This window comes from Chrysochloris asiatica, unplaced genomic scaffold (assembly GCF_000296735.1).
Source record: "Chrysochloris asiatica unplaced genomic scaffold, ChrAsi1.0 scaffold00010, whole genome shotgun sequence".
Lineage (NCBI taxonomy): Eukaryota > Metazoa > Chordata > Mammalia > Afrosoricida > Chrysochloridae > Chrysochloris > Chrysochloris asiatica.
Genome location: NW_006408528.1, coordinates 3,820,094 through 3,837,746, shown reverse-complemented (window position 1 = coordinate 3,837,746; position 17,653 = coordinate 3,820,094). Strand labels below are relative to the sequence as shown.

Sequence of the window (17,653 nt, the reverse complement as noted above, 5' to 3'; positions counted from 1 at the left end):
GGTTAGGAATAGTTGTGGGGACTGTAACTAAAAAGACAGACTTGTGGTAATGAAATAGCTCTGTATCTTTATTGTAGCTGATTAAATAGCACAGAAATGCTTTAATTTTTTGTTGTTGTTGTTTAAAGGAAATGGCTGGTTCTAAGCAAATTTGTGAGTTAGGCACCACTGACTACCTGATTGCACCCGCCATTTGCTTGAAATATCTTATTTTCCCTTTCTAGAAAAGCTATAAGGACTTTAGGCTTTCAGTGGACTGACTATTCATGGAGCTTTAAACTTTCTCTTGGGCCTTTCTTCTAAAACACTTGCCTACTTCATTACCTTTTTCAGTATGCCAAATTTCTTACAATTTTTTCTTACTGTGGTGTAGTGAATGATTTAATATGCTTCTTCTAGTTTTTGTCTTTGTAACTCCCACCAAGCAACTTTCTTCCTGATGGGTCTGGGTTAGAGAAGGTGGTAGAAGATAGTGATAGAATGACATGATTCAGCTGTGGACAGTAACAGAGTTCACTCTAATTGTAAACACTTGAAACTCTACCATGAGCCATCTCACAAGCAGGAGGGGCGAATGTGACTACCATCAAAGACGAGCCAAGAGAGGAGTGTGTCCATTGGATCCCAAGATCCCTGCACATGGAAACTCCTTGACCTTGACAGAAAGCTGTGATATCAGAGGAGTGGCAGAAGAGCAGCAGCAGCAGAACAAAGATCCAGAGCACAAGACAGAGCAGTGGGCTTCCCAGCCGATGGAGCACATGAAGTGGAGTGACTTGCGGCACGAGACTTCCTTACAGAGAGTGATGCCTCAGGGTACTTAATTGGCAGGAGTTCGGCTTACTAACAGAGATAGAGCTGAATGCCTTCTGAGTGAGGCTTATAGTATAATGCTGTGCCCTGTGGGCATTTATCAGCAGACCTAAAAGAGACTTCTAACATTGCCCAGTCAGAGAGACGCCTACCTGTGGACACGACTGAAGAGAGACAATCCTGACAGAAAGAACTGTGCCCTGAGCCTTTTCTGATGGTGCATCGTAACCTGTTACCTTCCCTAACACACCCTATAACTGTGAGTGTGGGGTCTGAGTTCTGTGTGGCCACTGCAATGCGCTATTTGAGGAAGAGAGAGTGCTGTGGAAAGAATAGTTGGTGTTTGTATTTTTGTATTTTATATTCTTATCTACTGTTTACTAGAGTTAGCCTACATATGAACTTAGCTGCTGACATGATACTGGAGACAGATTATAAATGTTGCTTGGTGGTGGTGGTTATGAGTCAGAACAGACTCATAGTGACCCTGTACAGGGTTTATGAGGCTGTAAATCTTTATGGGAGCAGAAAGCATCATCCTTCTCCTGCAGAACAGCTGGTAGTTTCAAACTGCTGACCTTGCGGTTCGCAGCCCGATTGGTAACCACTATGCTACCAGAACTCCTTACCCTAGTGTAAATATTTACATTTCACTGGCCTCTCTGTTGAGGAAATTATAATCCAAAGGTTGAGTCTGGTGACAGAAATTTGAGGCTCCTTGACATAGCTATTCCTGATAAGAAGGATGCGGACATCCCTTAACTCATGCTAAATATGTAACTCCTCCTCCTTAGCCTCAGTCCCGGGAAGAAATCAACAAAATATGAATTCCTTTTTTCTATTGTTACCTGGACAAGGCTGTGTGCAGGTTTCCTCCAGAATTATTTTTTTATTACCATCTATAATGGGTTCGATGTCAGTACAGAATTCTTCATCCACTACTTTGCTGAAATCATCCACTGATCCATCACTCACTACACAAGAAATGTTCCTTGTTCTAATACCTTCTCCACACTGGGCATCCTGGAATGGAGCAAGAAATAACTCATTAAGTAAAGAAAAATAATTCATTAGTGAGCTCATCACGTACAGTCATCTCTGCACCACTGACTTTGATATATGAATGCTAAGAGAAGCATCTGAAACCCCAGGGAAGAAGCCCCAGGGGGGAATGAGCTATAAAGCATACACTGAACAATTTATTTGTTTTCTGGCCAAAGACAGGCAAATAAATTCTCATTAACACAGATCAGTCTCCAAATGATTTTGTGGATAAAAAAAACACAAAACCACACAGGACAGGGAATTTTATAAATAAAAACTAATTAAATAGTTATGAAATGGCAAGGCACTTAAAACCTTGAAGAGAAACCTGACATCTGTAAGCTCTGGGAAAAAATTCTGAAACTGAGTTTCTGTAGATAAAGAACACACATTCTAGCACAATTTCTCCTGATTTGATACCTGGACTTGGCATGGAGACCACTGGCCATACTGCCACCGATAACAGGGCTTCACGAGGCAAGGTTTCGATTGTTCCATCAGGGTGGGGCATGGTCTTCCATCACCTTGAAAGGGTTGAGTCACTGTTCGTCTTCGAACAATTTTTCCTTTAAAAGATACAAAGTAATGCAATGATATGTTATAGTTGCACCAGCTTATTAGGAAATGGCATCATAGAGATCTCCTGAGAAGAAATGAAGAACAAGGAAGGCTTAGTGATTTTTAAAAGACAATCTAAGTTTTCTGAAGATTTTTTTGATATTAAAAGCAATGACTTTTTTTTTCCATATTCCTTTACCAGTACCCTAATGCTAAGTAAGGTACAAACAAACCTGTGAGGCCACATGTTTGAGAACATTCTGACCATGGAGACCAATCAGAAAGTTGACAGTTCACAGGACATTCAACCATACAGGATGTGTTCATCTGCAAGTTCTTCTCCAGGGCAAGCTAAAAGAATAGAGGGAGATCAATTTGTAGTAACATAGAGGTATGACTGGGATATAGTATTGGTGAAGAGATGGGTATTGAAGAGACAGAGAGAGAACACATACACAAGCCAGCTGCATAATAGATTAAAAAAAAAAAAAAATCTAGAGAACATAGACCCATACTGTAAAAAAGTATGAAGTTGTTCAGTCTAGAAGAGGGAAAAAGGAGGTACAAGATGAATGGAGGGGCCCATGGACTCGATATTTTATGTATTGTTGGAACTTTTCAATAAGCAATGAGTAAATATAGATGATATTTTAAATTTTCTGTATTTCCTAAATGAGGAACAAACAAAAATAAGTACTTTTCTTTACATTTGTGTTATTGCTAAACGCTGTTGAGCTGCTTTTGACTCATAGTGACCCTGTATAGGGTTTCTGAGGAGTAGCTGGTGGGTTTGATGCACTGACCTTGTGGTTAGGAGCTCAGTACTTATCCTAATATCATTAACGTATAGATTGATGATGATTGGTATATTATTTATTTTTGCATGTGTGTAAATCTAAAGAGCAAGAGAAAGTTATTAAAGGTAAACTGTCACTTAAGGCTAATATAATTATTAAACTACTGTAAAAGTCTCAGTTCTAAGTAGTTGATATCAATAGTAAGGAAATGTGGGTCTTTAGCATTTTGTATTATAAATATTTTATATGTACTCGTTGTTTAACTATCAACACTCGTGGAAGCAGCAGTCAAGAGATCAGATGACGTATTGCATTGGGCAAATCTGCTGCACAGGAACTTTTTAAAGTACTGAAGAGCAGAGATGTCAGCTTGAGGACTAGGGTGTGCCTGACCCAGGCCATGGTATTTTCAATAGCCTCATATGGATGCAAAAGCTGGACAGTGAATAAGGAAGATCGTAGAAGAATTGATGCCTTTGAGTTGTGGTGTTGGAGGAGAATACTGAAAGTGCCATGGACTGCCAAAAGAACCAATAGGTCTGTTTTGGAAGAAGTGCAGCCAGAGTGCTCCTTGGAGGCCAGGATGGCTAAGCTTCGTCTCTCCTACTTTGGACATATTGTCCGGAGGAAACAGTCGCTGGAGAAGGATGTCATGCTGGGTAAGGTGGAGGGTCAGAGAAAAAGAGGAAGACCCCTAACGAGATGGATTGGCCAGGTGACATCATTGATGGACTCAAGTGTGACAGCGGTAGTGAGGTTGGCCCAGGATCGGACATTGTTTCGTTCTGCTGTGCATGGGGTCGCTATGAGTCGGTTCCGACTCGATGGCACCTGACAACAACAGCAACATTTTTTAACAAAGTTTTTTTTTCTTATAAAATTGATTTCAGCACGTAACTGTGGTATAATTCAGTTATTTTTGTGTTAAATATCTTATCAGATAATGTCATGCCATTTTATTGACATTTGAGTTTTATCACTTAATACTAAGAATACTAAAATTTACAGTTAAATATTTTACAAATAAGAGGTTTTAAACTCTTCTACTGCGTATTCCAACATTTAAGAAGTCTAAGGAACTAAAGAGGATTAAAATAGGGAAGTCTGAGAGATTACAAATATTTAACTGGTAATCCCTGGAATTTTTCAAGACCTTTTTTATTTCTGCATGGAAGAGATGTACATAGTGTCCAATATAGTGTCCAATATACACAGTAGAAGAGTCCTGGTGTGGCACTGCAGGATAATGCATTGGGATGCAAGGTCAGTTTGCACCCCAAGGTCAGTGGTTCATACCCACTAGCCGCTCCTTGGAAACCCTATACAGGGTCGTTGTGCATTGGACCTGACTTGGCAGCACATAACAACAACAACAATAGATATAGTAGAGGAAGATGGCACATGATACTTTTCTTGAAATGTTATGCTGTGTTTAGTATAACTAAACTCTATTTTATGCACTGGAAGAGGATCAAATGGAAGCTTGTGCACTGCCCCTTCTGCAGACCCTCCCATTACATTCTCCACCTGTGAGTCTTGTCAATGCTGAGTACCTGGCATACAGACTTTTACCATAAAGTCACTTACAGTTACAGGGAGTTCTAGATATGAATCTTGAGGTAATATGATGAAAGTGATATATTATTACATTTATGTTGGATTACAGCTTCACGGAGAGCTTGAATCTCAAATCCATGAATACTGATCTATTTATTTCACTAAAAGTTAAAGATGATGTCTATTTATAGGTACTTTGGGTAGATACTAATAAGATATTTTAAACCTGTGTATATATTTTTTCTTACATCTATTATATATTTCTCTTATAGCTATCATAAACTAAAAGAAATCTATTCAGAAATCACAAAATATTGGAAGAGAAACCAATAAGTAGGTATCAGGTGAGTAAATATCTGAAAAACAAAAAGATTAAATGCTGTGAATAGGTGGGTTTAACCATAATTTCCCTCTTTGTTGAGTACTAATGCCATCTTTCTTTTTGGCCATTAGAGAAGGACCAAGAATGATCTACTGCAGTTGCAAACTACCAGGATTTTGCACATATATTAATGGGTATGAAGTCAATCTTTTCATAAAGGATTGATCTTTTGATAAAAGATAATCTGTTTTTCTCTCAGAGCTATTATTAAATCTGATTGCATCCACTGGACATATAAAATGGAATGGTGGTGGTAGTGTGCCATAAGAGTCAGTTCTGACTCATAGCGACCCTGCATAGGTTTCTAAGACTGTAAATCTTTACGGGATCAGAAAGCCTCGTCTTTTTCCTGGAAAATGGGTGGTAGTTTCGAACTGCTGACCTTGAGGTTAGCAGCCCGACTCGTAACCACTATATATAAAATGGAATATAAGCCATTTATAAAATGGAATATAAAAGCTCCTTATAAAATGGACTATAAGCCATTTAATACATTCCTGCAGAGAGTAGCCCCATTCTCCCTGAAGATAATGTTTACTACAATGTTATGGTTTGAATTCCTAAACATCATAGAATTATTCAAATATTATATAGTATTTGTACACATAAGATAAACTTATCCAGATTCCAATTAATTAAAATTATTGATCTCTCAAGATTTTACTTAAAATAAAAAAAAACAACACAAAAACACAATAAACAACTAAAGGATGCAAATTATACATTTATCTGTAGCTATATGAAATAGCTTAAAATGGCTTGTATGATTTAGGTTTAGCTTTCAAAAAAGCTGTCGGAGCTCTTTATCTTAAAACTCATTTTCATCTACGAGAGTACTTGTGCATGTATTTGGGGCGGGGTGGGGGGAAGGACATGTTAAACAATTAGAATCACAAAATCTGGGTATTATATTACTGTAATAATCTTTATTAGTAATATTATTTTTATAATTGTCATATCAGTTCAGTGTTACTACTTTCAAAAAATTATAAGATGTTGCCTTTTATGATGCTTTAAATATGAGGTGATAGTAGGAAGAATTATTAACTATATAGCTTGGCATTTTCAGCACATCTAGGAGCTCTGCTTCCATAGACAGAGAAACAAGCAAGTTAAACTAGGTTACAGTAGTGAGGATAACAAATAGATTAAAATATTTCAATCTCAATTTTCCCTAAGGAGTTAGAACAATTTTCTCTGGGTTTATAATAACCTCCAAGACATTATGATAGAAGTCGTGGCCACCATGTCTGCCGAACCCTGTAAGGTTATATATGTCTCACAGTCTATTCCAAATCTATCAAATTTCCTGCTTATCTTGGTTCCTTCTTAACACAGTGGGCCTCAGACAGATACATGGTGAGTCAAAACCTATCAGGAACCTGAGTTCTCTTTCAATATGGAAAACACACAAGTTAATTACATTATGAAATGTTTTATTCTGTTGACTAAGTAGGGCCAACAAATACATTTCCTCACAATTTATAAGGTCATATTTAGAACCGATGACATTATTTCTATAAATTGGTAAATATTGTAAGTATACAGTTGTAATTCTCTGTACCTAAAAGATGATTGTGAAAGACTCCACTCCTTTGTCTGAATTTTAAGCTCTCCCTTTTCCATATCTGAGTACTTAAGACTTTCACAGCTGGGTATTAGATCCTAATATCAAAATCCACTACCAAACCACATGCAATCAATGTTTAGCAACAGAGAGAATAAACGATGGAACTTGGCAGGTGTCCCAGGCACTACACAAAATTCACATCAAATTACAAAAGATGATGAGTACTTGGATTAAGATTTATTGCCTTCATTCACCTTGATTACTTATTGTCCCCCAAGCATTTCTTTCAAAATAGGCTAATTAGCATACCTTGGGGCTCCAAGTAGAACAAAATACAGGAAATTATATGTAAAAATCAGAAGTGTGCACACTGTCTCTTTTCAAGAGGGCATTTAACAGCCTGTGAATCGTGCAGGAAAACATCTGCTGGCAATGGGCTGCATGGAACACAGGTCACTTGGCTCAGCATGAATTGAAATGATCAGGGAAGGATTTACTCACAAAGATATAACACATTATCCACCTACCTCTTCACAATACTTCAGGTCAACTGACTTGCCATCACTCCGAACACAATCTAACATCCTTGTTTTAATGCCATTTCCACAAACTGCCTTTTCACTTAGTTGACATGTACTCCAGTCTGAAAAGAAGGGAGCCCATCCGAACATAAGGTTATGTATGAAACAGATTTCATAGGGAACTCTGATGATCTGAAACCCATATTTAATTCACAACTGCTTCCTAAGCCTCACGATCAATCATCCCACATGCAGAGCATATGGGTCCCAGCTTTGAACATATCAGGAGTCAGAGGAATTGCTGGGGTTGTACATAGCTTCAAGGATTATTCTTGAAGGCATATAGATGTCTACTTGACCATCTTAGCAATTTGGTGTTATTATATAAAAAAAGCTTTGGTTTCCAGATCAAATATCACTTAAAAATCTTTTTCCTAATAAAAATAGAATTTGTAATTTTAGTAATATTTTTATTTTTACAAAATAATAGTAGTAATTGATGTGAGTGATATTTTAACCATGTTACTATAGGCAAAGAAAACACTTTGAATTTCACTTAGAACCCACATTTAGGAGGCTTTAAAATGTATAAGAGGGTGCTTTAAAAGTTTGTGGGAAAATCCCATTATCTTCTATTTTTTCTTTTTAACTTTTTATATTGAATTGAGTTTACATGGGAGAACATTGGTTTTACACTAATGCTATCATATTTTGTTTCATTGCAATGATTACAATTCCCTCCATGCATCATCATTCAACAGTATTTGCTTCGATTCCACCACCCCCCCCTTTTTTTTTTTGATTGTATGCAAAAATACTCAGGAATATATAATCATTTAACAACCAAATGGCACCGTCTGCAAGCCTGCCTCCTGGCTGCCAGCACACAGCCTAATCCCATTATCTTTTAATTCCATTTTTCCATGAACTTTTGGAAACCCTCTCATACTTATCTTATTTTTCAAAATCACTTTTGCCATATTTATTTAATTCTCTCATTGTATGTCCTTTGTTAAATAATATTTTACTTTCTTTCCAGGATAAGAGAATGTCCCAGAGAACTACGATTTATTTTGTGTTAGTAACGGAAATTGAAGAGAATAAGCAAAAGGACAAAAAGCCAGTCTGGCAGCCGTGTGTTATTTGTGCAATTTTTAAAGTTTGTTTCATTGTGGAAGTTAGCTGGAAAAAATTTCAAAGTAAGCATCTATGAACTAATGAAATATTTTCTTTCCTAGAGTACTCATATCTGACTAGTTTAACATACTGTTGTTGTTATCTAGTCGGTTCCAACTCATAGTGACCCTCTACAGAGTTTCTGAGGGAGCTGCTGGATTTGAACTGCAGACCAGTATTTATCTCTTAGTGCCACATCAGGTACAAGATGAGAGTCACAAAAAAAATCACATTTGAAAACTATATATCCTTTTTCATATCTACCTTTGACATATCTACATTGACATTTTTTTTCACCTATTCTTCAGCTGGTTCAAGATTTTTTATACCAGACTAATCATGTTAATAAACTGTTCACACCTCAAGAGTTGTTGCCTCTCCCATATGTTATAGTGATTAAAAATCTTTCCAACAAGGGCATGTATCTTTCAATTAATCTATAGCAGTAGAGAAAATATATTTTACTTGTGCCTTCCCAAAGTGGACAGATGTCTTAAATAGGATCACTTAAGACAAGTCAGAACCTAATTTAAGGGCTAATGGCTATATGATGTCATCATTCTACAGATCATGATATTTACTAAAACTTATAACATACATAGTTCTATCATTTAATAAATAATTATTTCTTGAAGAGAAAACAGCATGCCCAAAAGGCACGTTGCTCTGTCTACATGGAGATGAACAATGCTGACTGAGGGTCTTCAGAGCTGACAGACATGGGATTTGGCCTTTAACTCCCTAATCAAATGCCTATGCACGTACCTGTTACATTGTAATCATAGTGGTAGCAGTTTTTGTTCAGGTTACAGGGCTCCTTCTCAACAGCATCAGGGCAGGGTTTCCCGTCCTCAGTAGGTTGTCTGATGGGATCAGCTGACCTCTGCCGGAAACTGCTTTGATTGCAAGACTTACAAAGAATAATACATCTCCTTAGAAAGGTGAATAATAGACATACAATAGCTAGTATATTAGGGAGCAAATTAAGTAGGAATTAGAATGCTTGGAACAAGAGCTAGCGTTACCAACTCAGTTAACTTCATTATGTCCCCGTTTCTGTATATATAAATGAAGGTTTTAAATGAAATATTGATGTTCCATCTAATTATAAGGTCCAATGATTCTACATCTCAAATGCACATCACATGACACATATACACACGTTGTTGTTGTTGTTATGTGACGTGGAGTAGGTTCCGACTCATAGCGACCCTGCACAGGGTTTCTGAGGCTGTAAATCTTTATGGGAGCAGAAAGCCTCATCTTTCTCCCACAGAACATCTGGTAGTTTCAAACTGCTGACCCTGAAGTTAGCAGCCCAATTCGTAACCACCATGCTACCAGAGCTATGGTTACATTCATTGCCATACATGTCTAATACTGAAATTATATATTTTATAATATAATCTCTTGTTGTTGTTGTTAAGTGCCATCATGTAAGCTCTGACTCAAACAACCCTGTGTAGGATTTTGGAGGAGTGGATGGTGGTTTTGGACCACCAGCATTGAGGCTAACAGTTTAGTGATTATATAGGGTTTATGTATAAGCAATACCACACCAGGATAATCTTGAAATGAAATAAAACTGATTTAAGAGTAATTTTACATAACTATCTAGCTGTTAGCAACCTTTGTTCTAATAATGCATGCATATATACATACATACATACATATGCACTTAAAGGTAATTTAGCACGGAGAAAGCCTGACATACCACTATATACTGGCACCATCTTGTTCTAAAATATTTCAGTTCTACAGAGAAGAGGCAACAAGGAAAAGCTTTCTTTGACTTTTGAAGGCCTGAAATAACTGCTTCCTTCTCTTTCCCCATTGTATTTTGGTCACACCACCAGAACAACTCCGGTGGCTGTTCAGTCTATTCCAACTCATAACGACCTGACAGGACAGAGTGGAACTTCCCCACATGGGTTCCAAGGTTGTAATCTTTATGAAAACAGATGGTTTCAGCTTTCTCCCATGTAGAAGCTGATGGGTTCAAACAGCCAACCTCTCTCTCAGCAGCTGAGAGCTTAATCTTTGTGTCTTAGAATAAATAATACTTACTGACCCATATATGTGAATGAAATAAAGGTCTTCTCCCTGTCTAGAGTGTGAGTGTACTGAAAGAAGACTTAAGTCATTATCTTGGAAGTACACAAGTACCCAGACATTTGCCTTTTCATAGCTTTATGCTAGCCTCTTTAGGATATAATAGTCTGCAAATGAACTTGCAAATGACCTTGGGGGGAAAATTAAAGATTGCAACAGATTAAACTATCCCAGTGTGAGGTGGACATTGGTGGACAATGAAATGGCCAAAGACGCATACCTGGCTTTGGTAAATGAGGCGTGGAAACAGATTTAAAATTGAAATTACTTATTTTCTTAGTACTGTCTTTAAAGATTCCTTCTAGCTTTTTGATGCTTTCTGCATTATTCAATATTTTGCCTAAAGAATTCTTCAGTATTGAAAGATAAGGCTTGAATTTTTTCTTCAGTTCCCTCAGCTTGATAAAATACTGAGCATGTTCTTCTCCCTTTGGCTTTATAACTTCAGGTTTTACACATTTCATTGAAATTTTCTATTCAGCTCTTTTACCTCCTCATTTCTTCCATTTGCTTTAGAAGCACTACACTGGAGAGTTAGTTTCAGAGTCTCTTCCAACATCTATTTTGGTCTTTTCCTCCTTTCTTGTCTTCTTAATGACCTTTTGCTTTCTTCCTGCATGATATTCTTGATGCCATCCCACAACTCTTCTGGTCTTCGATTATTTTAGTGTCTAATTGATCAAATCTGTTCTTGAGACAATCTCTAAATTCAGGTGAGAGATGTTAAAGGTCATATGTTGCCTTTTGTGGACTTGTTTAAATTTTCTTCAGCAGCATCTTGACCTTGCATACAAGCAACCGATGGTCTGTTCCACAATCTGCACCTGTCCTTGTTTTGGCTGATGATATGGAGCTTTTCCACAGATATAGTCATTCATTTCTGTGTATTTCATCTGGTGAAGCCCATGTGTATAGTTGTCTTTTATGCTGTTTAAAAAAAGGTATTTGCAATGAAGAAGTCATTAGTCTTACAAAATTCTATCATGGGATCGCTAGCATCCTTTCTATTACCAAGGCCATATTTTCCAACTACTGATCTTTCCCTCTTAGTTTTCAACTTTTGCATTCCAACTGCCAGTGATTTTCAGTTCATCTTGATTGTGCAGAGTCATTGTACCAAAAGAAATGGTTAATGTTCAACCATTTCAAGAGGTAGTATATGATCAAGAGCAACGGTACTGAAGGAAGAAGTCCAAAGTGCACTGAAGGTAGTGGCAAAGAACAGGGCTTCAGCAATTGATGGGATACAGATTGAAATATCTCAACAAGCTGTTATGGCACTACAAGCAGTTACTCATCTATGCCAAGAAATCTGATAGATAGCTACCTAGCCAACTGACTGGGAGAGAGTCATATTTGTCCCATTCCAAAGAGAGTAGAAATAATCAGACAATATCATATGCAAGTTAAATTTTGCTAAAGATAATTGAAAAATGACTGCAAAAGTACATTGACAGAGAACTTTAAGAGGTTCAAGCTGGATTTATATAAGGATGTGGAGTGAGGGATATCACTGCTAACTGCAGATGAATCTTGGTTGAAAGCAGAGAAAACCAGAAAGATATTTACCTGTGTTTTATTGAGTATGCAAAGACTTTTGACTGTTTACATCATGGCAAGCTATGGACAACACTGTGGAGATTGAGTATTCCAGAACACTTAATTGTGCTCAGGTGTAATCTGTGCATAGACCAAGAAGCAGTTACTTGAACGGAATAAGGGACCACTGAATGGTTTAAAATTAGGAAAGTTGTGTGCCAGGGTTGTGATCTTTCATCATACTTATTCAATCTATATTCTGAGCAAATAATTTGAGAAGCTGGATTAAATGAAGAAGAATGTGGCATCAGGATTGGAGGCAGACTCATTAACAACCTGTGTTATGCAGATGTTACAGCTTTGCTTACTGAAAATGAATTCAATTTAAAATATGTACTGCTGAAATTCAAGAACCACAGCCTTTAGTATGGGTTGCACCTCAACGTAAAGAAAACAAAAATCCTCACTACTGGACTAATAAATAACATCAAGATAATTGGAGAAAAACTGAAGTCGTCAAAGACTTCATTTTGCTCAGATCAACCATCAACACTCATGGGTACATCAGTCAAGGAATCAAACAATAGATTTCATTAGACAAATCTTTTGCACAAGAGCTCTTTAAAGTGTTAAAGAGTAAAGGTATCAGTTTGAGGACAAGGTGTGCTTGATGCAATCCATAGTGTTTTCAATAACCTCATATGCATGTGAAAATTTGACAACGAATAAAGAAAACCGTAGAAGATTGATGCACTTGAGTTATGGTGTTGGAGGAGAATATTAAAAATACTATGGACTTCCCCCAAAACAAACAAATTTGTTTTGGAAGAAGTACAGCCAGAAAGCTCTTTAGACGCCAGCATAGCCAGACTTTGTCTCATTCTTTGGACATATTACCAGGAGGGACCAGTCCCTGGAGAAGGAAATCATGTTTGGTAAAGTAGAAGGTTAGTGAAAAAGAGACCCCCACTGAGATGGATTGGCACAGTGGCAGTACCAATGGGCATACATGTAACAATGGGCTCAAGTTGGCACTGGATTAGGTAGTGATTCATTCTGTTGTGGAAGGTCACTGTGAGTCAGTAACAACTTGATGGCATCTAACAAAAACAACAGTAACATCTTTAAAAAATTGGAGTCTTGGTGTGGTGCTGTAGGATACACACTGGACTGTTAACCTCGACATTGGTGGTTCAAATCCACCAGCTACTCCTTGTAAATTCTACACAGGGTCATTATAAGTTAGAACCAACTTTCAGCTCTTAACAACAACAATATCTTCAAAGAATTCACGCTAAATAATTAAGCAAACTCCACATTAATGTAAGTGTGAATAATCTCACCAAAGCACATCTGGTCCATGGACCCCATTCAGATATCACACAGTCCTCAGGACATGGCAATTTGCACTCTCTGGAGCCAAGAGGCATCTCCTCAGGGTCACAGAGGTAATCCTCTACATGATCAGAGGGGCCATCTGCTGTGTTCTGCATGCATCTAGAAGAAAACATACATGTCCGTGAAGCAACTGGGACAGCTGGAACAATGGTCAATCTATAGGATAGGTAGTTCTCCGTAAGTTGTCATCATGGGGAAAGGGAGCAGGAATTTTTAAATTTAATAAACCAAAATTATCCACAAAATGAAGATTTAAAAGAATCTCTGATTCCCATAAATACTTGTAGTATTTTATCATAATTTAAATATGTTTGCATGTGTGGTCATGCTCTTTTGAAATAATAGTCACTGTGTGTATATAAGCAGTAAGTGTTAGATGAGCTTCCTTTGGAAGGAGAGGGCATTTACATTTTTATATGATGCAGAAAATAATGAAGAGTATTCCAATGAGCTTAAGAGAGGGATAGCAATTTTGGAATATAATATTTTTTTTTCTTTTCTTTCCAAGAAACAGTGGACTTTGCAGATAAGGCCAAGTTAATTCATACTCTCTGGTAGCGTAGTGGTTACGAGTCAGGCTGCTAACCTCAAAGTTAGCAGTTTGAAACTACCAGCCATTCCACAGGAGAAAGGCTTTCTGCCCCTGTAAATATTTACAGCCTCGGAAATCCTATGCAGGGTCGCTATGAGTCAGAACCGACTCCAAGGCACACTACCACCACCACCATTAGCCAGTAGAAGACTAAGTTTATGAGTGCGAGGTTTCAATAAGTGTTTCCAAATGTAACTGAAGGCATTTATCAGGTGTTTCCTTTTAAAGGTAATTTTAGCTTACCATCTGTTGCTAATTTTTATAGTCTTAAAAAAATGGAAGTACAAAGATAATTACAGTAGTAAGAATACAACTGCTCTAAATGTGTTTGAATTGAAAAAGTTAAAATTTCCCTTGGCTTTAGCATCCTAGAGAGCAACAATAGTTAAAAAAATTCCTCTCACCCTTTGTGTCTTGGAAAATGATTTACTGCAAAGTATTGATCAAGTACCAGACTGCTAACCTCAAGATCAGCAGTTCAAAGCCACCATCCATGGGAGAAAGAATGACACTGTCTGTCCCTGTCTCAGAAACCCTATGCAGGATAACTATGAGTCTAAATCGACTCCATGGCTGTGAGTTCAGTATATATACACTCCTATGTTCCTGACCCTCCTCTTGCTAGCAGGCTTTACAATCACCAAGCTCCTAACAAGCAGCCCCAGTAGTGCATTCGTTAAATGTTTGGCTGCTAACTGAAAAGGTGGAAGAATAAACCTGGTAATCTGCTTCCGTAAATATTGTTTTTTGTTAAGTGCTGCCGAGTCAGTTTTGACTCATAGTGACCCTATGCAGGGTTTTCAAGAGCAGATGGTGAGTTTGAACCACTGATCTTGAGGTTCAAACCTACCTTGCAGTCTAGTGTATTAACCCACAGTGCCACACCACGGTTACAGCCTAAGAAACCAATATGGGGCAGTTCTACTCTGTACTACAAGGTCCTTAAAGTTGGAATCAACTGGGTGGCATACAACAAGAACAACTGGTAGCATCTAACAAAAGAATCCCTTATTTCCTTCTCCACAAATCTACCAGGATCTAGGCTGCTTCATCACAAGAAAAGAAAGCACTCTAAACCAAATGGTCCTAACTGTAAACCTCCATTCCAATGATCAACCTCTCAAGTTTCTCCTGTGCTCTTCCTATAGCCCATGCCAGCTTTTAACAACGTAACAGTTAGGAAGTTTGAGTCCATCCAGGTGGCCTGGAAATTAACAACAGAAAAAATCAGCCATTGAAAACCTTATGGTGTTCTGCTCTGACTCACTCAAGTTCACCAGAAATTGGAATCCACTTGACAACTTTTGTTTTGGTTTCTGTTTTCCTTCAGCCTCTGCTATAGACTTCTTTCATTCTTTGTTCTGATCTTTTCTGCTGTTGGAATAATCACTAGAGTATCATAGTGGCTACCTGTCAGATAGCTAACCTCAGGGCCAGCAGTTTGAAACTACCAGCCGTCACATGGGAGAAAGATGAAGCTTTCTGCTCCTGTATATGGCTTCGGAAACCCTACGTAGGGGTCGCTATGAGTTGGAATCGACTCCATGGCACCCCACTCCACCCCCCTGATGTTTTGCAATGATACTGTTAAAATAAAATCATCCTTGTCTGTTTTAACGTTGTTGTTGTTATGTGCCGTGGAGTCAATCCTGATTCACAGCGACCCTGTACAGGGTTTCAGAGGCCGTACATCTTTACGGGAGCAGAAAGCCTCATCTCTCTCCCGTGGAACAGCTGGTAGTTTTGAACTACTGACCTTGTGGTTCGCAGCCCGATTCATAACCACTACGCTACCATTTGTTTCTTTGACAGAATCTTCCTATATCTTGAAATATTACATTGCTAGTTTTCTTTTTAAAAAAATAAACAACCATTGTATTCAATTTTATTCTATTATATGCAGGGCTCTTTACTTCTCTCTTGGAAATCTAATTAAAGTTAGTAGGATCTGACTTTTTTTGTTTGTTTGTTTACTGTAGCTAATAATCTCTCTGGGTACTTGTCTAGTAGAAGAGAAAAAATTTATCCCTCATCTGTAACTGTGAGAAGGTCAGCCAAATTAATGGGTTTGGAAAGAGACCCGTGTTACAAGACATGAAAAGGAAAGATCAGGAGCTCTTAAGCCTCTCAAACTCATTGCAGTGTTTTAAACTGTCAGCTGACTTAACATTACCAATTATACCTAGAATCCCACCTTTTCTCATAAATGTACAATGATTTGGGACATTGCATCTCACAACTCTGCTCTACAGAATCACCTTTCTATACAGTGCTGCCAAATTTAAGGGAAATGTCATTTTCCTATGGGATAAATTCAAAGACTCAAATATTACACCATTGGTTGTGTCTTAACTTGTTTTGTAACCTGAAAAAAAATCCATATACTCACCTTTACATTTTTTTTGTAGAGTAGATGAATATATACAAAACAATAAAAATGCAGAGATGAATGTGTACATGATTTAAATCTTGGGGAAAAAATATACATTTCTTTGGGAAAATTTAGATTCCCAGCAAAATTTTTTACCTTTAACCTTTAAAATGCAGTATTCTGTGACAGCAGCTTAGAGAAGACATGGGCAGACTTGGGCTAGCTTAATGCTTAGAAGTTTAATTTGCTGCTTAGGAAAGATTGCATTCATGTTACAGACACTGACACCGTGCACTAGGATTAACTCGAAAAATTACCTATTGATCCAAAGTTGAGAAAAGATGCCCAGTGCTATATTAAGTACTTATGGACATAAAATGTGTGGGTTTCATTGAAAAATGATTTTCTCATTATATATTATTTTTTATTATACAGGTAATACATGTATTTTAGGAAACTTAAAAGAAATATAATTTATATAATTCCATCACGCAGAGATAATCACTCTTAAAAGACTATTATAAACATATATTTTCATTTCATAAAAAAAGGAGCAAACTTTCACTATTGGTACCAAATAAGAAAAAAAGAAAATCAACTTTATGTTATGCTATTACTTTAAGGCATAATTTTTAATGAGTACATTTGGAATTCTGTCCCTTGAATGTGTCACAGTTTCCTAAAAACTATTTTTGTTGAACATATATCTTATTTATTGCTTTAATTTAATTTTATATTTATGATTTTTTTTTTTTAATCACTCTAGAACCAACAGTCTGTTTTGATCAAATTTTAACCCCAGGGCAAAGAACATTTAAATTCTTTTTTTTTAATTGTCAGTTCAGCCTTTCTCTTTTTCATAGGTGAGAGAATGATGCTGTGGGAAAACTGAACTCCATTAGAAATACATGGGGGAGAATCAAGTGGAGGGGCAAAGGATGGCACCAGAGGGCCACCATGTTGTTGTTAAGTGCTGTCGAGTCAATTCTGACTCATAGTGCTTCTATACAGGGTTTCCCAAAAAGCAGCTGGTGAGTTTGAATTGCCGACCTTGCGGTTCAAGTGGACCTTGCAGTCCAGTGCATTAACCTGCAGAGCCACACCAGACTCCATGTTGTTGTTGTTGTTAAGTGCCATGGAGTCGGTTCTGACTCATAGCGACCCTGTACAGGGTTTCTGAGGCTGTAAATCTTTACGGGAGTAGAAATCCTCATCTTTCTCCC

General features: G+C 37.5%; 1 protein-coding gene across 1 annotated transcript in view; it reads right to left on the bottom strand.

The window, feature by feature from the left end:
• Positions 1 to 17,653, bottom strand: part of THSD7A (thrombospondin, type I, domain containing 7A) — a 306,380-nt gene that overhangs the window by 22,714 nt on the left and 266,013 nt on the right. The window contains exons 18-23 of the mRNA XM_006834388.1: positions 13,413 to 13,566; positions 9,184 to 9,328; positions 7,249 to 7,364; positions 2,649 to 2,766; positions 2,278 to 2,423; positions 1,662 to 1,836 (exon numbers count right to left, since the gene is read on the bottom strand). Coding sequence (XP_006834451.1) covers positions 1,662 to 1,836; positions 2,278 to 2,423; positions 2,649 to 2,766; positions 7,249 to 7,364; positions 9,184 to 9,328; positions 13,413 to 13,566 — 854 coding nt within the window. The remainder of the gene's footprint in view (positions 1 to 1,661; positions 1,837 to 2,277; positions 2,424 to 2,648; positions 2,767 to 7,248; positions 7,365 to 9,183; positions 9,329 to 13,412; positions 13,567 to 17,653) is intronic.